This window comes from Neodiprion fabricii, chromosome 4, assembly GCF_021155785.1.
Source record: "Neodiprion fabricii isolate iyNeoFabr1 chromosome 4, iyNeoFabr1.1, whole genome shotgun sequence".
NCBI lineage: Eukaryota > Metazoa > Arthropoda > Insecta > Hymenoptera > Diprionidae > Neodiprion > Neodiprion fabricii.
The window spans coordinates 20,097,118-20,121,563 of NC_060242.1; the positions used below are offsets into that span (position 1 = coordinate 20,097,118).

General features: G+C 37.7%; 6 protein-coding genes across 8 annotated transcripts; 3 read left to right on the forward strand and 3 right to left on the reverse strand.

The window, feature by feature from the left end:
• The first annotated feature begins 377 nt into the window (after positions 1–377).
• Positions 378–1,663, forward strand: LOC124179849 (programmed cell death protein 5). The gene is made up of 4 exons (XM_046564654.1): positions 378–601; positions 899–1,007; positions 1,104–1,267; positions 1,415–1,663. The coding sequence occupies exons 1-4, from the start codon at positions 536–538 to the stop codon at positions 1,466–1,468; spliced, it is 393 nt and encodes a 130-aa protein (XP_046420610.1). The 5' UTR covers positions 378–535; the 3' UTR covers positions 1,469–1,663.
• A 255-nt stretch (positions 1,664–1,918) lies between these two features.
• LOC124179848 (protein disulfide-isomerase TMX3) lies at positions 1,919–4,661 on the reverse strand. 2 transcript variants are annotated; one of them, XM_046564651.1, is made up of 10 exons: positions 4,332–4,661; positions 4,030–4,078; positions 3,886–3,925; positions 3,530–3,693; positions 3,251–3,434; positions 3,019–3,163; positions 2,695–2,935; positions 2,421–2,613; positions 2,124–2,319; positions 1,919–2,051 (listed from the first exon to the last, which is right to left on the reverse strand). In XM_046564651.1, the coding sequence occupies exons 1-10, from the start codon at positions 4,372–4,374 to the stop codon at positions 2,026–2,028; spliced, it is 1,281 nt and encodes a 426-aa protein (XP_046420607.1). In that variant the 5' UTR covers positions 4,375–4,661; the 3' UTR covers positions 1,919–2,025. The 2 variants fall into 2 exon arrangements, with proteins under 2 accessions (XP_046420607.1, XP_046420609.1); XM_046564653.1 differs by lacking the exons at positions 3,886–3,925; positions 4,030–4,078.
• Positions 4,662–4,837: 176 nt separating this feature from the next.
• On the reverse strand, positions 4,838–9,744 carry LOC124179926 (chitooligosaccharidolytic beta-N-acetylglucosaminidase). Its single transcript, XM_046564801.1, has 7 exons — positions 9,574–9,744; positions 7,667–8,081; positions 6,952–7,395; positions 6,354–6,862; positions 6,126–6,259; positions 5,662–5,943; positions 4,838–5,179 (listed from the first exon to the last, which is right to left on the reverse strand). The coding sequence occupies exons 1-6, from the start codon at positions 9,666–9,668 to the stop codon at positions 5,711–5,713; spliced, it is 1,830 nt and encodes a 609-aa protein (XP_046420757.1). The 5' UTR covers positions 9,669–9,744; the 3' UTR covers positions 4,838–5,179; positions 5,662–5,710.
• Positions 9,745–12,483: 2,739 nt separating this feature from the next.
• On the forward strand, positions 12,484–15,312 carry LOC124179824 (autophagy-related protein 101). Its single transcript, XM_046564600.1, has 2 exons — positions 12,484–13,515; positions 13,730–15,312. Exon 2 carries the CDS (start codon positions 13,743–13,745, stop codon positions 14,397–14,399), a length of 657 nt encoding a protein of 218 aa, XP_046420556.1. The 5' UTR covers positions 12,484–13,515; positions 13,730–13,742; the 3' UTR covers positions 14,400–15,312.
• A 1,536-nt stretch (positions 15,313–16,848) lies between these two features.
• LOC124180017 (60S ribosomal protein L5) lies at positions 16,849–19,545 on the forward strand. The gene is made up of 6 exons (XM_046564987.1): positions 16,849–16,973; positions 17,416–17,601; positions 17,844–17,978; positions 18,199–18,401; positions 18,779–18,956; positions 19,216–19,545. Exons 1-6 carry the CDS (start codon positions 16,971–16,973, stop codon positions 19,402–19,404), a joined length of 894 nt encoding a protein of 297 aa, XP_046420943.1. The 5' UTR covers positions 16,849–16,970; the 3' UTR covers positions 19,405–19,545.
• A 13-nt stretch (positions 19,546–19,558) lies between these two features.
• Positions 19,559–24,408, reverse strand: LOC124180014 (mitochondrial-processing peptidase subunit alpha). 2 transcript variants are annotated; one of them, XM_046564983.1, is made up of 11 exons: positions 24,236–24,408; positions 23,818–24,068; positions 23,665–23,744; positions 23,399–23,584; positions 23,203–23,295; positions 22,758–22,930; positions 22,549–22,663; positions 22,268–22,476; positions 22,008–22,173; positions 21,798–21,930; positions 19,559–21,717 (listed from the first exon to the last, which is right to left on the reverse strand). In XM_046564983.1, the coding sequence occupies exons 1-11, from the start codon at positions 24,283–24,285 to the stop codon at positions 21,539–21,541; spliced, it is 1,635 nt and encodes a 544-aa protein (XP_046420939.1). In that variant the 5' UTR covers positions 24,286–24,408; the 3' UTR covers positions 19,559–21,538. The 2 variants fall into 2 exon arrangements, with proteins under 2 accessions (XP_046420939.1, XP_046420938.1); XM_046564982.1 differs by having other exon boundaries at positions 23,818–24,077.
• Positions 24,409–24,446: the final 38 nt, after the last annotated feature.

Consider the following 24,446-nt stretch of genomic DNA (forward strand, 5'->3'; position numbering starts at 1 on the left):
TGTCTAACAATAAATCTAACGGACACTTTTCGAAGGCCTTCATGTTGGGATTGTACAGGTATGTCGATGGATATGAGCTATGTATGAACTTTTCAGAAAAGCATTTTCAGAAAATTGAAATCATTAGTGAATAATGCTTAAATAGAAAAACAGTACATTTCAAGGTTACAGGAAAACATCGCGTTAATTTTGTACGCAGCATCGGTTAAAAAATATACACATTGACATCTTTGGCCGCGTCCCTTTTACGTCAATTTTCTGATACAACACGATACAGTGTTTTGTTAACGTATTCCGTCAGATCCAACCAATGAGATCACTTGGTGTCGAGTTGTGTCAGAAAATTGACGTAAAAGGAAAGCGGCCTTTTTCAATAATTTATTTTTGATATGACGTCATGTTCTGTGACTTAGTTACGACTGAACCGAATAGACAAGCTGCGGTTATACGTCAACTCGTTTGCCTTACTTCAGTCAACGTCGTTTGAAATATTTGTCCGGTTCGGAACCTTTGCATAGCTTCATTGCCAGACACAATGGCTGATCCGGAGTTAGAGGCGATCCGTCAGCAGCGATTAGCCCAATTACAATCGCAATATAAGGTATCAAGTATTCTTTTCCACCCGGCCTTCAGCGTTGCAATTTTGCATGGTTGTCTTTCGTGAAAATGTCACTCGGTAATTTATCTAACCGATTCAACTTGCTGATCGATATTACAACTTACACGCTATTTTCTAATAACACTGATTTAGTCGTATCTTTCCACCAGCTCACTTAACATTAAACAAATGTCGATGAAGTTTTTGCAGTTTCAATTAGCTCATAGGTTATGTCACAACAATCATTTCGTTGCTACAAGCATAAATTCTTGTATTTAGTTTTTAAAATTTAATACATAGGGTGGCGATGCTTCCAACAAGCAGGCAGCTGAAGAGAAACGACAGCAAGTAGAGGAGATGAGACATTCGATTCTGACGCAAGTACTAGATCAATCAGCCCGAGCAAGACGTAAGAACAGAAAATATAGGAGTTCATTCCATTTCAAATTTGAGTTCAGAACAAGTACTGAAATTAATGGCTAAAATTATTGCATTGTTTGCATAGTGAACACGCTCGCTCTGGGAAAACCAGAGAAAGGTAAAATGGTAGAAGAAATGCTTCTTAACATGGCACAACGTGGTCAGTTACCCGGAAAACTTGGAGAAAAGGAACTCATTGGACTTTTGGAAAGTGTAAATCAGCAAACACAGAGAACAACAACTGTCAAAGTACAAACTTTTTCAAAATACTTATAATCTTAATCTTCTCGCGCAATTCTTATTCATTTACAATTGGTGAATGGAATGAATTATTTAAAGCATTCGTATTACAAGGTTTTTTACATTTTCGATTCTAACAAGTTATTCTCTCTTTAGTTTGATCGGCGCAGAGCAGCGCTAGATTCGGACGACGACATTGATGACATGTAGCAAGCTGAACAACAGTTTGTTTAAAAAATTGTTATCGCACATAGTGCTACTGTCAGATGGTGTTGACTGGTAATGAGAGCTAAAACTAATTTGCTAATCAAATTGCGGCGATTGCCTCTCGCTATTTATACTAATAAATGAACCACAACTTTTTATTTGTTATACAAATAAAACATGAAGAAACTATTGTACTGATACAGACATCATTTCTCTTTGATTCCTATCATCAAGTGAAATTTCAGTCATCATTCTCACCCATAGTTATACATGAAGTTGAAGATAGCTGCCGATTCACTGAAAGTATGCATACACATTGTTTTTCATGATCAAACTATTTGAAGCACTGGATGAACATTAAAAAGCCATTTATTCGAATGGTTTTTTCATGAACATTATTCAAACGCGTTTATATAACATTCTGAGAGGTAAATATAAGAGGTAGACATTTCATTGATAAGAATTGAAGAGTATCTCTTTACTTATTGTACAGTTATTAAATTTCAATTTCAATTTTTTACTTACACCTATTACATTGTCACTTGTAACTATGCAATTTTCTAATCTTTCTTCATATGACTCGATTCTGAAAAAAATTATAAAGAGCAGGTTAAGATCTTTGCTAACGTAGATTTCAGATTTCGAAGCCATTTCTTACCTTCTTCTTCATCGTCATCAGCGTCAAGAATGTCAGCACAACAAATACTATAGCAGATTAGTAAAAGGAAACCGAACGGAAGTCCAAACAAAACCATTGTCAGAATTGGATTTCCCTTCCACATTTCAGAGAGTGTTGTTCTGAATTCGAACCATGATCTGTACATACGCACCAGCCAACCGTTCCCTCCATAAGTCTGGAATTTTCGAAAAATACTAGTATACATGCGCTTACTGATTTTGAGATGTGTCGTTGTTGTAAAGCAACTTCGTCATAAATTAAATGGACATTTCTAACCGGTGCACTTTCGTTGTAGATCTGTTCTAAAAACAATTCAATTGCATGAGGAGTCAATTTTCGTGGCTCATCTTCCGGGATGTAATGATGACTAGTTGTCGTGTTGATTACAATCAAACTCGGCAAAGGTACGATCATCATAGCTATACTGTTTGCCAAGTCGGGGTTTGCTATCCAGCCAAACTGAAAATGGCTATAACAATTTATAGCAATTATTTTTTTTTTCAGTGTGCTGATGTAGGGATTAAAATTTTTCTCATCCCCAACAACTTACTCATGATATTTGTCACGTTTCTTCATTATCACCGCTTGTACCATATCCCTGAATTCGATCATGTCAGGCTGAATTTCTTCAAGCTGATTCTCCTCCACCACTGCCAAAACCAAATTCTTATTCGTTAAAAATAACTGATTTATATTTCCTCGCGTCACTTTCGGAAATGTTGGAAAACGCTCGGCATTCACCCATTTGTACATGGAATCGTTTAAGGCTTCGCGGTCATTCCTGTCCTCTCCTAAAATGCAAAAAAAAAAATGTGCATTTCTCTACTAATATCCTATGAGTACTATTATTGAGAGGCTAGAAAATAATGTTCACCTGTAAAATGATAATGGGAATTTTCCTTGTAAACAAATACCGCAGGAGTATTTTCCGACGGTGCGTGTTTTCCAGCTACGTTAGTGTACGATTGATAGAAAAATGCGTGCGGTTGAAATGTGTCCGCTACTTTATTGTACGTTTCCTATATAAAAACACGGAACTTATCAATATATTGGAAATTTGACAAGCATCTATTTATTTTCTGAAAACAAATAATAAAACACTTTACCCAGAGATGTCCGGTCCTTTCTCCGATATATAGAAAATATACATCCTGAGCTTTTTTTATTGCTTCAAAGCTCTGAGTCCTAGTTATTTCCTGGACTGGTGGTCCACTCAGTCTCAATGCAAATCTGACTATTTCGTCTTTAGTTCTATCCCCGTTGTATACAAATTCTTGATCTCCCTTAAAGCTGTGATTTAAAAGATATTTCTGGATAAGATTGTTCTTTGGGATTCAGAGTTGTCTTTACTCTAACGATCACAAGGAGAATATAAACACACTTACAATAAAATTGTAGGGAACCCATTGATTTTGAAGGCACGAGCGACATTCGTAAATCTTGTACAATCAATGCGGCCAACCCGAATTGATGTTGCATGTAAATGCTGAGCTACGTGACCCCATATTGGTTCTAATCTCTTGCAGTGTGCGCACCATGGCGCATACATCTGAAATAATAAATCATGGACATAAAGAAAATAGTTCAAGAAATACTGCAGGATTTCATTTCTCTGGAGCTTCGCACTGAGCTGCTCACTGAGCTTCTCAATTTACTACCGCATAAGTCTGCTCGAAGGTATCCGAGTGTATTGATACTTCCCGTTATCTTACACCCCAACGTTACCTTCTGTCTTACTAACCATAACCAGCCACTGGCCTTCCTTGTGGATATCCATAAATCTGTAAAACAGGAGATGCCGCAGTTATATTATCAGCTACGTTTCATTCTTCAAATGCTCTTATACAAATTTGGGAGCGACAGAAAAAACAAAAATGCTACACACCTATCACTGAGCTCCAGTACTCGAGACGCGGCAGTGCTAGCAAATATTGCTGTAAATAAAAACGAGTTATCATTGCAGTAAAGTTTTTTTTTCACAAATCATCAATTCCTGCTCATGTATGCTGTAAATCGAATAAGATCTTAATGAGATTAATTGCCGCCGTAGCTTCCACTCAATGGCTAGCTGGCCTGCAGGGAGTATTGATTAAATTTGAATTTAGGGTTATGTGTATGGAAGGGGAGCGGGAAGTTAGCCGCGCGAGTCGAGGGCTCAACCAATAACATTCGGTGATTAATACTCACCACAAAAGGCGCCGAAAAACGTTATTTTGGGCAAGGAAACCATCCTGCTAAGCTCTTGTAACTCTTGAGGGTTACTCGACCTGAGTAACGTTCTCACTTTTTCACTCTTCGGCCGCTTCGTTCGTCAGAAAAAATCACTCCCTATCTTCCATCGCGTTTCATTTCAAAACCGTCTTCGAATTAGTTGAATACTTTTGACAATTTATCCGTACAATTCCTTGCGTGTTTGGATATTATCACATTTCGTATCATCGTTAACCCCGCTCTTACCTTACTTCGACAATCGAATGTCAAAACGTCAAGCAGGAGTGAATAGGTTGTGAGGACGAGATTCGGCCATTGAATAAAAAATTTTGAGAAATACTTCGCGGGATTCGATTTTCGATTTTCCCATCAACCGCGCTTCGGATCTCTGCAGCTTCACAGCGTCAGGCGGTTCGATTCGAATCAGCACCAGAGACATTCAAATTTTTGGAAAATTGAAAGGCACATACGCTAGATCTATGTAGTATGTATGTATTGATTGGTTAGTTATTTATTTGTCATTAAGTCAACGCAACAATTGATGAAAATACGTGTAACAATACTTTAAAACGTTTAATATATCACGTTGAGTTACTTATTTTGTTCAACATACAGGTGTGTGAAGTCGGTAGTCACTAAATCGATTCCAGGACTGAGCTGCAGTTGCTCTACACAGCATTTTCGATATCTGAGAGAAATTTAAATCAAGGTGTTACATCGATATCATAGTATATTTCTCTCATGCTATGAGGCTCATCACGGTATTGTAGACATGTTGGATTACAAAAAATGAGAATCGTACATGTTCTTCGTGTTCGGCGCTCCTGTAATAGAAACCCTTGGTGAAACTGCAATCGAATTTCGAAAACGACATTCCCCATTCGATTTCGATGTTATCGTATATACCTCCACGTATCGAAGTTCACGTGCCTCAAAAGCGTAAAAGGGCTTAACAGCCCCATTCTATGCGCAATTCTGAACAAAAACATTCCAATACATTTTCATCATTTTCTGGCATGAATTCTATGAATTAACTATTACGATTTCGTAGAATCCGTGCTATTTTTTTATTTCTGCGTCAAATGAAAATACATTCGAGTGTTTTTGTTCAAAATTATGTAAACGATGGGATTCTTAAGCCCTTTTTAGCGTTTGAGATACGTGGAATTCGATATTTGGAGATATATGCGACAACGTCGAAATCGACCATGGCATCCCCTTAAATACACATCAGTGAATGTGTACGAAAAAAAACGATTTCTTCCAACTTCTATCAAATAGAAAGGAGGATTTCTTCGATTCTTACATTTGATTCATTCCAAAAATCCTTTCCGTCGCTCGTGGACTGCTTTGTCTTAGAGATAACAGTGTCCCTGATTTTGAGCGCACCACTGAGGCTGTAAGCTATCAGCATTGATTCCTTTTGCCACCATTCTCTCGCGTTGCATGAGCATTCGGTGTTCAGCATGAATCCACGACGACTTCGGCTCAGACCATAGCCGTTCGGCAACTGCAGCTGTACGTGGCCAAAGTCTGCTGTCTATCGTGGTGCTGTCCGTTTGCTCAGACCAGAGTGTAGCCTCACCGCCTGTCGGCATGATCATACAATTGTCATATAAACATTCTTTCAAATTGGTTTTTTTTTTATAATTTTTTGAATTTCATCCACTTATAAACACGTTTTGTATTTTTTTGGGACGGGAAAAAACGAATGCAGCCGGTGCATACTATAGTTTTTTCACTTGATTGAACATGACTCAGAAGACGCACCGAGTATCTGATTCTTTTTATCTGGGCTGAATCCCTGCGATGTAAGAATGGCCAGAGGTGAATTGTCGTAGACCTTTTGCCAGCCTTTGTAAGGCGAGCACCAGTTGTTTCCCTCTCCTACCCACGCTCCAAAACTAAAATATGACCAATAACAAAGGAATGTGCAGGTGATTGTCGCAAAATATTCTGAATACAGAACCAAGAAAGGTTTAGAGAGACGTTACTCACCCACAATCGAGGTACCAAGCGTCGTAGTTTGAAAAAATGACTTTAAAGTTATTTCTGATCAATCTAGCTATGGTTTCGTCTTCGCCGGTGGTCCATATCTGGATGATATATTTAGAAGAATTGAGTATTTTGATATTTTCTTCGTTGGTCAATCCGCTAGTCCACATTATAATGGGAACTTGTTTCCCGGCGTTGGCTTCGACATACTTTTCAAGAGCCCTAGATTGGAAGTGATCCCAGACTTTGTAAAAGTCATTTTCCTTGTGTCCCCATCCCTTTGATGTCATCCATTCTTTCAGATTGTCCGAGGTGTTCCAGCAATTGATGTTCACCTCGTCACCACCCATATGGAATATGTCAGGTTGAAAATCAGTTATCATGTCTTTGTATATGCCGCCTAAAATTTCATAGACACGATCGCTCGCCGGATTCAATTGACCGCATGGTGGCTCGACGCAGTATTTTAACCAGGGCTCCTTTTTGAAACATACCGTCGTATTGTCTCCAACCTGAATAGCGCGACCAAAAAATTAGCATCCAATCGCTAACTGCTGTGGAAATGAAAAAATTGATCACAAATTTCAACTCATCAGCTCACCCATTGCCAACCCTCGCCGACGTGAGCGGGAGCATCAAACTCAGGCATAACTCTGACTCCTTGTAGCAGAGCGTATTCGAGGATTTCCTTGATGTCGTCATTGGAATAGACATTCTGCGGTGTGTAAGCACCATAATTTGAGAACTCGGGGTATGTACTACTTTCGTACGGAAAACTGTGAGAATCCGTAATGTGCCAATGGAATGTGTTCATCTTGTTCATCCCCATGGCTCGGATCGTTCTCAGTATAGTCGGCTTGTCTACGAAGTTCCGGGACGTGTCCAAAAGAACTCCGCGGTAAGGATAAACCGGCCCATCAACTATGTACGCGTCTCGGACTATCTGAATCTTATTGTAAAGATCATTGTATACTATCAGCTGCGACAGGGTTTCCAAACCATGTCTTGCCCCGAAATAAGTTTTGGCATCTATCGAAGCGTTCAACTATAACAGAAGTCACATGGGTATATTTTTTTAGGAAACTTGTGCCAAAGTTATGAAATTTTCAAGATATTGCATATATTTTTATAGGGGTGGAACTTCTTTGACTGCGGCACAATAACAGTTTTGAATTGGATTTGCTGGCAAACGAACTTCTAAGTTTCATCAAACTTTTAAATGAATTTGTTATTATAGAAAATAATAAAGTAGTTTTGTTTTCAGAATTTCTTCATTATTTTCGGCAAAAGTACGGATTCTCTGCAAGGCAGCTTACCCTGCCATCACCAAGCTCGGATATTTGTAGAATGTAACTTTCGTCGGTTTCCAGGGTCAGCTTGACATTCCCAGATGAAATTCTTGGACCCAGATGAACGATCAGCCCTCTTCCGCCGCTTTTTAGTCGATCGCCACCCATAGTCCGTAAATCGTTCTTCAAGATTTCGATATTCTTAGCAATCAGTAAAGAACTCTCAGTTCTCGCTGACGATGAGTCGTGCAAATGAATTTCATTCGGATTTAACTGAAGAACGAAATTTCCCAGGGATAAATGCCCCGTTGGCCGCGGCCACAGGGCACCAGCTTCTCCGCAAAATAATTGGCATACTCCTAGAGATAATGGTGTTGTTATGTTTGGTGTTGTTTTTATCTTCTGGCAATTACCCGCCTTGCACTCGTACGACCATGGTGAGCTGGAAGTTAATGAGTAATTGCTTTGTTTAGCAGGGATGCCGACTAACGTTGGAGGAAAATTTTACCATTCACATTCAAAGACTCTTTGCTTCACGAAATGTCTATACATTTGGTACTTTGTTGATATTTCAGGTAAATTAAGTTTCATGCATTTATCTATACCGCCTTAGAAATTCTAAGACCTCATTAGGCATATTTAAATGGAAGACTCTAATCGTTACAACTCGATTCGTACTAAATGAAAATTTATCACATGTTGTGCAGCGAAATTTTCCGTCATTAATTCTCAAATAGTCCATCGGGTTATTATTGTCTGACTAAGTTAGTTTATGGAATCGAAGGTCTGAAGGTATACAGTCGATGTATCATGCACAGTTTGCTTGAAAATAATCGGCGGACGTTCATCTCCGACCTTGACTGGACATTGGGGTCAAGAAACAGCTTAAAGAAACTCACGGTACACGGAGGATAGAAAAAGAGCAGATTTTACTCAAAACTGCAGGGAAAGAGGAATACTTCAAGGTTTTTGGTAAAAAATAGCCGTGTAAACTATATTTTTTACTGTAAATGTAGCAGATTTTACTCTACACACAATGGTTTTCACTACGTTTAAAGTAAATTCTACATTACACGAAGTATATTGTACCAAAAAACCTGATGTGTAAGCCTGACCATTTCCACAGTTTGAATAAAACCTGCTTTTTTATTCTCTCCGTGTGAGTATATCTCGACGGCACATAGTCTCCATCCTGATAAAACGACAAGTTACCCATGCCTGTGTCACCTCTCGAAATAATCTCGGGGACAAAGTTGTCATATTTTTATTTTAGCGAAAGTTTTGCTTTCCATATACATATATTTGCGTTGCATGTTTTATTTCAATCACAACAGCTACTGCGATAACGATTGTAGACCGGAAACTTTCACGCACACGTATATGCTCAACATATCGCCTATGTAATTCGTTATACGCAAGTTATCTTTATCCTAACAAGTTGGCATGATTAATCTTAAAAACAATTCTACATATCTGGCTATCCCAGTCATTTCTCATGAGTAACATACTGTATTGAAAATGAGAGTGGTCAGCTCAGGGGGAGGGGTAGCATGCTAGGACAATGCCAGATTATTATCATAGGCATGTAATGTATGACTAACTCTTTTAAATATTTGTTTAAGAAGAAAAACATAGGTTCAGCTTTACGTTAACGGTTATATAGACTTTAATAAACATAAGAGATAACGCAAATCGCGCGAAAACTAAGATTATCGCTAAGGATTTTAACTATCAAACGCGAAACTGATTACGCCAGATTACACATTGGTCTAAATATATTTGTAAATTTGTCCCATTAAGGTTGCTACGAAAATATTATGAGCAAATTATGCAGCGTACTTTCTCCACCGCGAGTGAAGGTAGCTTGACAGCATTGGTAAGTATAATAAAATAACGGTTTGAATCGTGGGTAAGTTTTAGGCGCGATTACTCACCTAAGGTCATCTTCGACAGCCGCGTTTGCGCAGTTGTACAATAAAAATATGCTAATAGCCAGCACGGTAATCATCCCAACAGATCCGGTCCCCATGACGCTGATAATTCAACTGATCAAGAACTCAAGATCGTTTTCTATGCTTATTCGCCGCGAATCGTTTACGCGCGAGGTTTCAATATCCACTGTGATTCGGCGCAGAGGGGGAAAAAGGACTCTCCCTCCCACTTCTCACGAATTCGGAATCGTTGTGTTTCAAATGAGTATCGATATTACTTATCTGCTATATGTTTCTTATGTCTAGTCACGCATGACATATATTTTTCAACTCTGCAGAAAATAGGGCTTTTGTGTATTCGCATGAGCTCAAGTTTTATGAAGTTATCCTGTGTCTGTGTTCAGATAACACAGCAATACAGGTAAAATTAAAACACCGTTTATGATACAGTATTTAGATCTGTATACTATACCTAATTCACTTCAAGTAATTACTTTCTTCCAATAACTTATATATAAGTATACCCAATAACAATAAAATATAAATACATCCAATATTATTTCCTAATCCTTGGGATAACGACTAGACCGTCTTTGCTTTTCTCTTTATTCGCGAACAGAATACAGCAGTAACGGTAAATGATTAACGGTTCCCGGTAGGCCGGGTATAGAGGACATCTATAGAAGCCAGGTATAGAAGACAGCTATAAAAGCCAGGTATGTTCCAGATACCATAAGCTAGGTACATTATACAATGGATGTTATTGCCCTGAAAACAGGAATTTTAAGTTTCGAGCTGAGCAATATCAGCTAAGCTTGGGCGTTGACTATATATGGTCAGTCAATGACTTGGGTGAAAATTCGTACCGCTAACTCATAGGTAATGCTAAATTTCCGTAAGAAAAAAGTTGAAGGTACGAATCTACACCCAAGTTGAAGGATTTTCCGTGAAGGTAGATCTGTTGCAAGGTCTATAATCGCTAAATTTCTTCATATTTCTCCTAAACTTCATATCGAACTGTTCAAATGATCCCACATTTTGCTGGCGCGAGAGGTCCATTTGTTTTTCAGACATCCAGCAATCATTGAACGACATGATAATGCATAAAAAAAACCATGGTTAACTGTTCAGGTAGCTAATAATCCAGATAACTAGGGTTCGGTATTATTCCCTAGCTAGATGTTGGGATCGCGTCATAGGATAGACTGTATAATGAAACATCGATTCTTCGATTTACTTCATTCAAGTTACTCGGTTTTTTCTTCTTTTTTTTTACTCGGTAAGATGTTTTAATCGTGCAAATAGTTTTCGTACTGCACTTTGAATTTTGGGGTTTTCAAATTTTCCAACACAGCTCTCCCGTACAACGAAATTCATAATTCCTTGGTAAAAATTATATATCCGAAAATGCCACATACGTAATTTTTCTTATGACATTATTACACACGAATCTTGTAACTCTGCAACATCTTTTGCATAATAAAGTAGTATTTTCTCTTACGATCAATAGCTTGAATAAAACACTAATTCATTCGAACTTGGTTATCGAGGAAAAAGCATGTCGGCTTATTATTAATTATTCAACATTTTCGGTTTGAAGAAAAATGATTGTACCTAGTATTTGCTCTCTTTTTTGTGATTCTCACAGCAGAAAAGTAGCAATGTTTTTTTATTAGTTTTATTAGTCATTCATCAATAACTTATTGCCCAAGAGAAGCAGTAGTAGTAACATTAAGTATTCGTTTATTAGTAATTCTAGACTAAAATGGCATGTACAATACTAAGTTATGACACATTTATCCGAACTGCTTGTTCGTATCTATTTTACAAACCGAGTTTAGAATAAACGGATAACTTCCGATTCATAATTATTGTACACCGTTGATGATGCAGTATTCTTAAATTGAAGAATCTGATATTTTTCATGACGCAAAGTTTGAAATGATTATACCCTGATATAATCTTTTATGAACTTTTTTGCATCTATTTGAACTATCACGATTGATTTATCATTATCACGAGATTAAGATTGTATATATTGCGAGGCTCTCACATATGTAAAAAGAATACACTTTGATCCGCAAATTCATTTGTGGATACGAAAATTGTAGAATAATTTTACATTTTAAAGGAATTACACTTTCTGTAACAAAAAGCTTCACAATAAGTGTGTAAGTTTCTCTTATATGATTTCGTGACACGGAAATTGTTATCTGGGTCTTGAAAAGACTTTTGGCAGCAAATTCGAGTTTTGAATACAATAACTATTCACCCGAATCAAGCATAATCATTCTAGCGTATTGGGTATCACATTGACATTTACTTCTACGAAAAAATTCATTCGAACGGCGCGGTGAAAATATAGTGACGTCACAATAACCATTAGTTTGTCTCATGTTTATCTCGGTAGAGATACTTAGGTTAGGTTCACGTAGGCGCGGAGCACGATCGAGCGGCAACCAATCAAAATGCTTCATATCGAATGAACAACATATTTCATGCATTTTGATTGGTTATCGCTGAACGGCGCTCCGCGTTATCGTGCTTATGTGAACCTAGCCTTAGGTTGATTCCTGAAAAATGAAGAACCGTAATAAGCTCCCGTGGGTCGTATTTCTAGGGTTATCGATCGTATCAGAATCAATCTAGTTTCTGTACGCTTCACACTTGAGGTCAGATACAATTTTGATGTCAACAGTTGAAATTGGATTTAAAAAATCACCGATGTTGAATACAAAAATATTTATGCTAAAATAAATGATAAATTAAATGAAAACGTAAATCAATCGAAATAAAATAACAATAACAAGAGAAAGGATAATAATTGGTTGGTAGCACTGACAATCGGCCCCTCCGCATCTGTTCAGGGGTATCAGGTTTGGCCTGTGACTTATTCATCTTGTTTCTACTCGTTTCACAGGCTTAGATAGAGCGAGCCTAACGAGATCAGTAAATGGGTTTTTGTACGATCAAGAATAGAGCAATGACTAATAACAAGAGACAAAATAAAAAACTAAACCGAAAGTAAAGAGTTCAAGAAGCGTGTTCCGAATGTTTGCTCCAAAAGGAGTAAATATAGAATGTGATGTATTGTCATCTGCATCTACATCATCATCGTCGTCATCAATGACTGAAAGACTCAACAGTAACAAATGGTGTAATAAGTTCATAGCCACAATGAACTAGCACGTGATTAGTAAATAACTGTCGATTTATCTCTACTCTGCTATTGTTTTTACACTTATATACATTATAGATAATTGTCGCGAGTGATTGTCGATCGTGTCACCCTCAGTAAAACGAAAATAGCGCGGACGAGTACGCGTCACCTCCATCTGTGAGTTGAAAGCACAGTTGAAAGACGGGATTGTTTACAGCTCGTGCTTCATTTCCCCCTCCCCTTTTAACAACATCACCGTCGACCTCTTCCGCCTTCACCACCACCGCCACAAACACCGTGTTCAGTCCAGTCTGTTGCAGTCTGTTATTGAAGAGTTGCCGTGTTCAAGTGGGTCTACCGATGTAGCATCGAGTTACCGTTCCGTGAAACGAAACTTTTCTACGTACAGCTTCACGTTGGGCTATGGCTACGTCTTGAAGAAAATTCCCACGATGTAAATGCCACACGTAATGGACGATAGTGGTCGCTGCTCTTTTGATAATGACAAAAATCGTGTCCTAATGACACGCGGGTGCTATTTTTTACGTCTGTGAATACAATTGTAAATAACACCAACCGCCTGATACCCTACATATTGATGAGATACACACGCATACGTACATAACCCGCATTGTACTTGTGATACGAAAAAAAGCAACTGGGCGCTATTGATAACCGAGGTTCAACTCTCCATTGATGGACGATCAGGCTACCGCAACGTGGTCGAATGGGTCAACGCCGACGGAAGTCCCAAATTAACCTAACGAAACCAACGAACCGGAGAGGTAAACATTCACGCTCATCATGCACCCGCGATCATCATTAATTCGATTATCACGCCATTTTTAACCTCAATTTTGATTGCTTCTGTACCATTCATATCTAACCAAAGTTTTATTTGTGCGGATACAAACAATGAAACAGCTTTCGTCAACACTCATTGTAAAACCAGAGTCCTATTTGCATGTATACACGATAACTACTTTCTTCGCTTTGCAGGAGTCTATCGATTATGAACGCGAGGACGCAGCTTTTTGAGCTCAGCATGGAGGGGCGTCAGGTGGACGAGGCAGTGGCCGGAATATTCCACAGTGTCCTGTTCCACAGGACCTTAGGAAAATTTAAATATAAACAAGAAGGAAGCTACTCGGTTGGGACGGTTGGCTACCAGGACGTTGATTGTGATTTTATAGACTTTACGTACGTCTGTTGTTCGTCAGTGCATCTCGACGAAATTCTGAAACGAGAAATATCTGGCTTCTCAGAGGCGCTCAGGTCTAACGACGGACCTGGGTCAGGACAGATATCTCTAGAATTTTTTCAGAAGAAAAAAAATCGCTGGCCTTTTCAGCCCGAGTGTATACCCTGGGAGGTATGGACAGTCAGACTGGAGCTGATAAAGTTAGTTACCGAACACGAGAGGCAGATATGTAGGGAGAAAGTTGGCGACCTACTTACAGATAAAATATTGTACATAACTGAAGTTATGAATCGACATGATTACGTACCAAAAATGCCTAATCAGGCTGAGCTAGACCTCATATTCGATACCTCATATCCGGACATTCAACCATACTTATTTAAGTTATCGTTCACCACATCTGGTCCTTCTAGTACGACAATGGGTAACACTATGAAAAAATTGATCAAAGAGACGCTGTCCATGTAATAATAGTTCACGATTTTATGCAACGTTTTTTCTATTCGATTTTGGCAGTGGATTGGGGAAATAAATTCGTAGATATAAAACTGATGTGATTGTTACGCCTCAGTCTTCCTCATAACAATCGTCGACTGGCCAAACCGAGCAGATAAACTGTATGAATTTGAGGTTTAACCTGTTTATTCTAAGTACGTATTAACGAACTCTAGTTATGGTTATACTGGAAATAGATATAGGTTGTTTCTTTTGTGTTCTTTTGTTTACTAATATTTAAGATTAAATGAGAAAATGTGGCAGGTGGCATAATGCAGCTGATCGTGATACAGCTTGTACCTACGTATGACTTTGTATTTTATCACACAATACGAGCCGAAGAATTGGATGGAAACGGCAATTTATAATTTATGTAATATAAAGTAAAATTATTATTACTATACCGTCTAATAGATTATATTAGAAATGATATATTAAAATTATGAATGAGATTTTTAATAAGCATTTTAAGTACAGTCGGAATATCATTTTTTACGTAATTTTTCCATTTGCCGTTCTCGCCGCAAAAAGAAAATCTCCCCGGCCTCTGCTCTCTTTTTTTTCTTAAATTAACAGTCGTTATCAAAGATTGTTATAACAGTTTGTGAAACCAGCGAAGCAGGGGTTTTTTTTTAAATATCGCAATTGCTTGTGGAAATACTATTATTTATAAATACAGTAGATTATAAAAAAACAAAAAATTAAACTGCAAGTCAAGTGTTTCAACCCTATGTAGGAAGAAAAGAAGATGCACTAATATTCTCATGGTTGATATTGCTATTATATTAATTTAATTTCCTTGTTTGTGAATCAATCATGCGTGCAATATATTAAAACTGTATGAATGGAAAACTATTATCATAGACGAGCGAAGATATATTATTTATTTCGTGTTGTCTCATTTATGGCCTGCTCTTGTTGCTCGAAAAAGTCTGGTGATAGTTTTAAATGTTTTTATTAATGTAGCCACTCAATACTAGATTGATAACAGAATAGATGCTAGCAAGTAACTGATTTAGGTAATATGCTAATTTTTTTCTCTCCAATAGTGATCCATTCGTAATTTAAGCGCCCCTTGCAACCTGTATGTATATAAAAGTATTCTATTTTTCATTTTCAACTTTGTTCCTTCTTAACTTGGGGAGGAAACAATTAAGACCATAAAATTTACACTTGACAATGATTTTAAAACTTGTTAAACAATAGCAGTTTTAATTTGAGAGAAAACGGCTCGTTTTTAGGCTGTCTCTCTTCTCTTTCTAGTTTCCTTAATTTACAATGGGTACATGTGAGAGTATGTTTGAAACGAAGAAAGGAAAAAACATGTATTCTTGTAAAAGATATCATTTGGAATATGAAAAAAACTAATGTAATAAATTGAGGACAGATTATTCTTACCAAAAGTGCATACTTTCTTTTGTGCCCGTAATTTTTCCTCTATCCCACATCATCTATCCGAACTTAATCGTCTACCATTTGAGAGTGAGATCTTCAGAGTCTGAGATACCCAATTATACATGCACTTAGCCATTCATAATCATGACATTTACAATATGAAGGCTATGCATGTAAAGCCTACTAAGAAGTAACGCACTTTTTAATCCTTACATGCCTGTCCGGTTTTTCAACATTATTTTATATTTTCTTGCTCCCATTAGTTGATTATTATTTATCTGTTAGTAGAAAATCTCTCGTATTAATATAAGCTATTGTATTTTGTAACGTATAAAAACAAAAAAGCAAAGTTTTTAAATTTGAAAATATAAATGTCAGAAATTGATTCCATCCCGAAAGATTGACTCGTGCCTCTGCTCAACCTTGATATTTTACACTCCTACTATTAGCCATAATTAGCTAATTTCTGACCCAGTAATTATACATTGTATACATCGGCGGTTTTATTGCAAATTAGCAAACATCTGGAGATCTATCATTTTAATAATGTCATCATACGTATTTCAATGGTCGCAAATATAGTTCTAAACAAGGTCAGCTTGTCTAGCATAGCCTTGATCTATTGGCAAAAAAAATGTGACACTGAATACCTATGCCTATAGATTTTAACGTAGTATTTATTGCCATATGTATAGGAACGTGATAGGCAACTATGAAATGTATAGAGTTTTCCTTTTTGATTGCAAACCAAGATAATCCGGTGATTCAAACGCGACCTAAATCTCCAATTTCGTTCACTCATGACGAGGTGTTTCAGCAGTATCTCGAATTTTTCATAAAATGTGGTAAAAAGGAAAATTTGCTGCTGTAAAATTATTGGAAAAGTCATTTCTCGATACACAATTGTGTTTATGATTATCTTTTTTTTTTTTTTGTTCTGAAAATTTACCGAATGATAGAATTTGAACCCATAAACTTTCGGTCGTGCCGTTAGGTAGGGTAAGTGTTGCCTCCGTAGTTCACCGGAAGCTGTAGAAATAACCGCATACCCGCCATGCGCGATATAGACGCATCTCTTTTCTACGTGGGACGTGCACCTCACGGTTGTTGCGGAACACCGTCGGTGCGTCTTCCTGATCGTGAATCAAAATGGTGAGTCATAAAACTGTGCAATATTATGAAAAATAGTAAATCGAAAATATATCCGAACGCAATAAACATGTATGAACTTTGTTGCTGCTAGGATGCAGAAAGTATTATCGGATGCAAGCCAGCACCGAGCACACGAACATGCTTTGCGACAATGGCGGCATCGAACGTTTGCAAACGTCTACCCTTGCCGAATTCATATTGCCATATTGTTGATCGTTTCAGTATCTCTGACTATGCTAATTTCAATTGAATATTCCATAGAATTTTCAACTTTTTGTTTTGTGCCAGCAAAACATGAATGCCCGAAGTAATAAAGATCCGATTTGGTTAGGTGAAGCTGATGTATGCTGCTCACAAACGCTTCTCCAAGTTTTATTGGATTTTATTTACTTCCACATTGTGCCAATTTCTAAATTATCGTTTCGTTAATATTCTTTTGCAGGGGTTCGTTAAGGTGGTCAAGAACAAGCAATACTTCAAGCGGTATCAAGTTAAGTTCAAGAGGCGTCGCGAGGGTAAAACCGATTACTATGCTCGCAAACGGCTTACCGTTCAGGACAAGAACAAATACAACACTCCCAAGTATAGGCTGATTGTCCGTCTTTCAAACAAAGACATCACTTGTCAAGTAAGCATTGCATCAGTTTAATGCTGTTTACTTATTGCTTCAAATTTTACATTTAAACCAAGCAGAATTAAACTTTGCTTCTATTTCTATTCACATGATGAACCACTCAGCTCGCTATGATACAGAACTGAAGAAAACACAATTGTTCCCTAATTATCAATGATCTGACTTAGCCCTGAGATTGCTAATGAATTTCACACAAATAAAGGTTCATATTAACGCTTATCTTTCATACATTCCAGGTAGCTTACTCCCGCATCGAAGGAGACAAGATTGTCTGTGCGGCTTACAGTCATGAGCTTCCCAAGTACGGAGTAAAGGTTGGTTTGACCAACTATGCGTCTGCGTACTGCACAGGACTTCTTCTGGCTAGGAGGGTAAGCAATGTTAACCATAGCCAATCACTTCCAAACTCTTAATTACTTCGATGTGTGATATACTCACCATATGATGATCCACTCAGCTCGCTTTGATACATAACTGAAGAAAAATCAATTGTTCCCTAAAACTATATTATCTGAATGGTGTATTGTAAATCACACAATGCTGTTCGTAGTCTTACAAAATGTATTGAATAATCCATCCCTGTTGTCACAGCTTCTGAAAAAGTTGGGCCTGGATACTCTGTACGCTGGTACAACTGACGTCAATGGTGACGAATACAACGTTGAAGAATTAGACGATGGTCCAGGTGCTTTTCGGTGCTACTTGGATACAGGGCTCATGCGCACGACAACTGGCGCTCGAGTTTTCGGAGCCATGAAGGGAGCTGTAGATGGAGGCTTGAATATCCCCCACAGGTATAAACCATGTATTGTACGAGGGAATTTTGAAACCTGTAAACTTGATAGTAATGCTGTTTTACTATAAATAAGAGTTCGCGGGAAAGAAACAATCTATGTAATATTGAAATCCAGTTGGCGTATTTTGTCATTACATAATGTTATATACAGTGCAACCAGTTTTGAAATTATTTTCTAGTGATGATTCTTCGACACATGCGCGTCATCTGAACCACCACGAAGCGTAAGCCTTTTAACGTGTTTTACGTTGATTGGACGAAACTTTGTACCGGTATCAAAAGATTATAAAGTGTCTCTGATTCTTTAGAAATTTATAGCTGAATTTTCCTTGCGTTTGGAATGTGTGTTGATACGGTATTTCATGCTGTTTATAGCACAAAACGGTTCCCTGGTTACGATAATGAAGCCAAATCCTTCAATGCTGATGTCCACCGGCAGCATATTTTCGCGCAGCACGTAGCAAACTACATGCGCACGCTAGAGGGCGAGGACGAGGAAGCATTTAATCGCCAATTTTCCCAGTACATCAAAAACGGCATTACTGCCGACAGCGTAAGTTGTCAATTTGATCAAGACCAAATGTTTGGTTTTTCACGCCGTCTTACCTTACGTCCAACTTGAATTACCGCTTGAAGCTTATTAAATTTCTGTGGTGTCGCAGTTGGACAACAGCAAATCGCTGGTTAATTCCTTTGAATGCGTTCAGTTTGAACCATTTGTTAAATAACCTTTGTAACACGATCACTATCGTCGGCAATACGTGCCATTTTTATATACGATCGCGTTTAATAATTTCGTTTTCTTCCAATAGATCGAAACCATCTACAAAAAGGCCCATGAAGCTATCAGAGCCAATCCTGTGCACACGGTAGTGAAGAAGGACAAACAACCAGTTAAGAAACGCTGGAACCGCCTGCGTCTCACGCGTTCGGAACGGAAGAATCGTATCGCCCAGAAGAAGGCTTCTTTCCTTAAGAAATTGGAAGAAACTGAGGCTTAACTTCGTTCCGTTACTCGGCACCGACTTGCTGTTCCTTTCAATCTTTATCGATGCAGACTTCTGTAAACTCAAGTTCTCAGAATGTATTTTATATCTGCCACTGGCGGTAATTCGGCAATGTAATAAACGGATTGGATTCAACCTCGATCTTTCCTTTACTGTAATTGTTTGTATAAATTAAGTGGTATTATATTTAGGTAAATATTTTTTATTGTAATATCATACCTTTCGATTGATAATTGTTTTTAGTCAACGTGTGTAGCCACTGGTAGACGCCGCTGATGACATTAAAAATAATCAAATTGAACTTTGCATCATATTTATTCTCAATTATACATACGTATTTAAAGATTAGATTATACTTACTCTGAATCCTTAGAACAAAAAACCATCCGGTAGCTTGCGCAAATCTTGTTTTGTCATATGGCTGTCAGTGTAAGTTTAATTCCGAACCTTTGAGTTGTTGACAATGTCGACATACAATAGAAAAGGTTTAGCACACAGTCGAAAAGTTATCACCAGTTCTATAGGTTCCACAAGACCAGGTTACAGTGTCGATGCGCTTCTTCAGTCTTCGGTCAATGAAACTGTATGTCGATAAATCTGGCAAAAATTCATGCGACGTCATAACATAGTAATTATAAGTATGTTAAATAAAATATGTCTAGAGGCGATGGGTGAACGAAAATGGAAACATTGGCCATGCATCTTCGATGTTGATGATTCGCGAAAATCCTCGGTATAATAGTCTCCGAACGAAAGACGAATATTTAAAAAATTGGTACGACATTAGGGACGTCAAACAGATTCCCACGGTTTTTGGTAAACGAATTTTACTTACATATATTTGTTGACATTAGGATGTTATTTCTATAGTACAAATGAAACAATCCTCTAGTCGGTATTTCTAAGCCATCAGCCGCTATTGATAGACTTCTCAGAAAAAGAAAATCTGATCACAACCTCGCGGTGAAGAGTATGGGTGAAGAATTGGCAAAAAGCTACGCTGCTTGCGGTGAGGAATTGAAAGATCTCAGCATTGGCATAAAAATTGAGATCAACGGGATCCACGAGAAAATTAACGAAACAAGAGATAAACTGCGACAAATAAATGTACTTCTTGACATATTTTTTCATTAGCGGTAATTTTTTAATTTGAAATTCAAATATCTGTATCTAATTAGCTTTCAGATTTGCGCTCAGAGGATTTCGATTTAGCCTGGGAGAAAGTTAGTACGCTTATAAGCGACGAAAAGCAACTCGTTAGTAACTTTTATGATAACCTCCTCAATATTGAAAAGAAACGGCTGGAATATGTTAAGCCAATACTGCAGAAGTATTATAAAATTTTTCACAAGATATCCCACTTGATGCCATACGAAATACAAGTCTATTTGGAAAATGAAATACTGGTATAAATTATTACGAATACGATGTCCTGAACGATTATCATACCCTTAATATTGCGTTACGTTGTAATATCAAAGAATTTTTTATTTTAGAATTACAACCAAGCCATTTTGGGAAATCACAGAATATACGCGGATTTGCGATTACAAATGTGCTTGCTGACGGATACTAAGAGACTGGGATTCAAATACTTGCTGGAAGAAATGAAATTGGATAACCGTGAAACAATTGGAAAAAACTATAGTTAAAAAAGCCCTGCAAGTTTTGCCCTAAGCATTTCACTAACGTGCATGGAATTCCGCGTTGTATTTTTTAGTACGTCTGGTCCTGTATTTTTTTTTTTTAACTCACATCGCAGTACCGATGAACTTGAAAAATTATTTTATTCCTTCAAATACGCAAGTTCGGCCGATGACTTGAAACTACAACAATTTCAATAGTATCTTCCAAATGGGTGATAATGAAATCGGAGTAATTTTTAGGCGAGACTTTGGAAGCTAGATGAAAAAAATTACAAGGTGTTATCACAATTAACTAAAAACTACAATTGTTGTATAATAATGTACAGGTGGTTTTTTTGTAAACTATAAGTATACTAAAACAGTAATTTTCTCGCTGTCTTTTCAATATCGGAAACAGGCGAAAGTTGTTTCGTTTTATAGATCCTTAACTTCATCTCTTCGTTCAATGGCGAAATGGTTGAAAATTCTTATTTATCAAGTTCTTAACGAAAAAGAGATAACCGGTTTCGGGAACCAGGTAAGCGTCCCTGACTGTCTAGTAGGCCAGCTTGAATATCGGAGATAGATGGGACATTGCTTACTTCGCCACGTGCCACAACACTAGGTGGTGACCTCAGTAATCGACGTGCGACTCTGTTTATGTCTTCTTTATTAATTTCTTCTAAAAAAACAGAAAGGCCAAGTTTTAATAAAAGTTGTAGCGATTTTTCGCAAAGAATACGAGAAGGAAAAACCACTTACCAATTGCTTGAATGAAATACTCTGGTCGTTTTCTAGATCCTGTAGCTAAGACTTGTCGACCGATGTCTTCAAAAACAACGGGACGCTGCTCCAAGTTCATTAGCAGCATAGACTGAAGCTGTTTTTTGGCTCTCTGTGAAAAGAAAAATCTCTCAATAAACCTTGTCCAGTTTCTGACGAAAATTATATCAGTTACAAGAATTGTCGTACAGCTAGTTCACTTTCGCTAATTGGACCAGCCATGGCCACAAATTCGTGCACTACCACTTCGACCATTTCCCTGACATGCGTCGGTGTTGAAGATGCGTGTATGCAAAATAATCCTGTATCGGAATAAGCATGATTGTATGCCGTTGCACTGTAGAGCCAATGGTACCTGGAACAAGCGAAATAATGTCAAAAATATAATCAATCAATTCCAAATCGAGTGTTTGTCAAATTTATTTTTAGTTGAAGTAGGAAACAAAAACCTGTTGAGAACGTTGGTGTACAATCTGGTGTACATTCCTTTTCCGGGACCACCAGCACTGAAACTTCCACCGCCACCCATCATCATATTCAAAACACACATTGCTATGAAATCCGGATCTTGATGAGAACAGCCTTCTAGAGCAACAACAATATGAGATAATTCCGGTAATCCACTGGGACCTGCATAGACGGGAACGTTGCATTCTTCCTGTTTTAAGATGAAAAGAAAATATTAGCAAAACATCTGTTCAAATTATGTGCTGATAATTCCAGACATTACCAGAATAAATCCTCCCGTGTATTGGGCAATGGATTTATCCACAAAGTTTGAACCCCTCTCAGGCAAAACTAAATCGGTATTTTGCTTCCAAATGGGCTTCTCCGTGACAAAGAATCTGTAAGTTTAACATTTATTATCCTTGATTAAGAGTGAAAAAAAAAATCGGAATTTCTCGTCTCAGGTTTTGATCAATGAAACTAGATAGTTACTCTTGAACCGCATCGACTAGAGCTTTGTGTTCAATACCAACACCGGCAACCACCATTCTACTTGGTGTATAATGATTCTTCAAATATGTGAATAGAATATTTCGGTCAATTTTACTTATGTTCCCCTCTGGACAAATCTTTGGTAATCCAAGAGTATTGTCTCTATACGCCGCCTGGCAACAAACGTGATTTATTAAAACAACAATATGGTAATAATTTATCGAACGCAGGGCTGGCAATGTCTTTCAGACTTGAAAGTTCTGTAAAAAATAGTTTCATGACCTCAAGAAATGTGTTGAATGCAATGATACACGATGAATGTTACAATTTTTTTGTTTTTTGGCTCAGATTTTATCACTAGAATTACTTTAAGGTATGAAATCACACCGCCGCATTAAATAAAATGACCTAATACCAGCCCTGAAAAGCAGTTCAAAGCACTTACAGCATGGATCAAATCCATCAGGAGTGGTTCTTGCTCCGGCCTATTAGAGAGTGATTCCAATTCAAACTCGATCGTCTGTCTGGCTAAGCCTAACTGCAATAACAAGTGGGATTTGTATTTTATCTTTTATTTACAATGCGTTTGCAAAACAATACCTCGTGTAGGAATCAATTTAGGTTAAAAAGCTGCTAATTACCTCTTCCTCTGTGATTTGTGGCCTGAGAACAATTTCCCCAAGAATCTGTGTGACTGTTCGAAGACCGTTTCGTTCAGCCGAAGCTGCATACACAAAGGTGTCTCTCGACGCTTGGCAGTCGCATATACCTCCGTGTTTCTCTAATTTCAGCATTATCTTGTCCTTGCTTTCAAATGTTCTGGTCGACTGGAAAATGTAGATTATTAATTAAACCATGCTCTGTAAAAAAGGGAGTTTTTCACATGTAACTCGATTCTTCAGCTTACATTGAATGCTAGTTTTTCCAAAAAATGAGAAATCCCACTGGGGTAGGCAACCTCATATCTTGGCCCTGAGTCGATGAGGACTGAAAACCAGATTGCGTTGTTATATAGGACAAACATTGCGTCAGGAAAAACACTTCATCTTAGACAATATACCTCCAACTGTACAAAATTGACCAAAACGATTTTCTGATGCAACTTTCAGGCCATTTGGCAGCACGGTGATCTGCGTCATTTGATGCTCCTCTTTAGCTGTCGAGTATATAGGTGTGGGAAGATCAGGTACTGGGTCGGTCAGGGGTGGAAATGGGGTGACAACGGCAGTAGACGGAACGTTGACCGTTGATTTCAAATCCGAGAAGGACTTGCATCTTTGCCAGAAGTTCAGATTTTTAACGTGGACAGAACTGCAACAACTTGAGATTGCTTAATTCTCAAAATAACATTCAGATTCTTTACGTGAGGTAATCTCACTGTTTGTAAATATAGTTGTGTGTACAATATATTTTCAATTATGAATTTCGAGGTTATTACTGTCACACAACTACCGCTTGTAAAGTTTTTGATAAATTACCTATTTTTAATGACTGTCGTCATTTGGGTTTGTGGTATTCTTGTCATCATTTTCTTTGCTATATATGTGATACAAATTCTTCAATATTTATTCATTTCGTCTCAGCCGTTTCAGGTACTAGTAAATCCTTTTCAATTTGGGACTGCGGAACGAAATTTCATCCATACGATTCGTCAGCTGTCGTCAGCTACTAACCAACAATTGCGCCGCG

Excerpts from the sequence above, each read along its gene's own strand:
- LOC124179849 (XM_046564654.1), top strand. The coding sequence starts at position 536 with ATGGCTGATCCGGAGTTAGAGGCGATCCGTCAGCAGCGATTAGCCCAA. Across the intron at positions 602-898 it reads AATTACAATCGCAATATAAG|GGTGGCGATGCTTCCAACAA; the intron begins GTATCAAGTATT and ends TTTAATACATAG. Across the intron at positions 1,008-1,103 it reads TCAATCAGCCCGAGCAAGAC|TGAACACGCTCGCTCTGGGA; the intron begins GTAAGAACAGAA and ends TTGTTTGCATAG.
- LOC124179848 (XM_046564651.1), bottom strand. The coding sequence starts at position 4,374 with ATGGTTTCCTTGCCCAAAATAACGTTTTTCGGCGCCTTTTGTG. Across the intron at positions 4,079-4,331 it reads GTTTTTCGGCGCCTTTTGTG|CAATATTTGCTAGCACTGCC; the intron begins GTGAGTATTAAT and ends TTTTATTTACAG. Across the intron at positions 3,435-3,529 it reads GGGTTCCCTACAATTTTATT|CTTTAAGGGAGATCAAGAAT; the intron begins GTAAGTGTGTTT and ends TTTAAATCACAG.
- LOC124179926 (XM_046564801.1), bottom strand. The coding sequence starts at position 9,668 with ATGGGGACCGGATCTGTTGGGATGATTACCGTGCTGGCTATTAGCATA. Across the intron at positions 8,082-9,573 it reads GCTGTCGAAGATGACCTTAG|CTCACCATGGTCGTACGAGT; the intron begins GTGAGTAATCGC and ends ATTAACTTCCAG. Across the intron at positions 5,944-6,125 it reads TAAAAAGAATCAGATACTCG|GCGGTGAGGCTACACTCTGG; the intron begins GTGCGTCTTCTG and ends TCATGCCGACAG.
- LOC124179824 (XM_046564600.1), top strand. The coding sequence starts at position 13,743 with ATGAACGCGAGGACGCAGCTTTTTGAGCTCAGCATGGAGGGGCGTCAG.
- LOC124180017 (XM_046564987.1), top strand. Across the intron at positions 17,979-18,198 it reads GACTTCTTCTGGCTAGGAGG|CTTCTGAAAAAGTTGGGCCT; the intron begins GTAAGCAATGTT and ends CTGTTGTCACAG. Across the intron at positions 18,402-18,778 it reads GGCTTGAATATCCCCCACAG|CACAAAACGGTTCCCTGGTT; the intron begins GTATAAACCATG and ends TGCTGTTTATAG.
- LOC124180014 (XM_046564982.1), bottom strand. The coding sequence starts at position 24,285 with ATGATGACAAGAATACCACAAACCCAAATGACGACAGTCATTAAAAAT. Across the intron at positions 24,078-24,235 it reads ACGACAGTCATTAAAAATAG|TTGTTGCAGTTCTGTCCACG; the intron begins GTAATTTATCAA and ends AGCAATCTCAAG. Across the intron at positions 22,931-23,202 it reads TGATGGATTTGATCCATGCT|GCGGCGTATAGAGACAATAC; the intron begins GTAAGTGCTTTG and ends GTTTGTTGCCAG.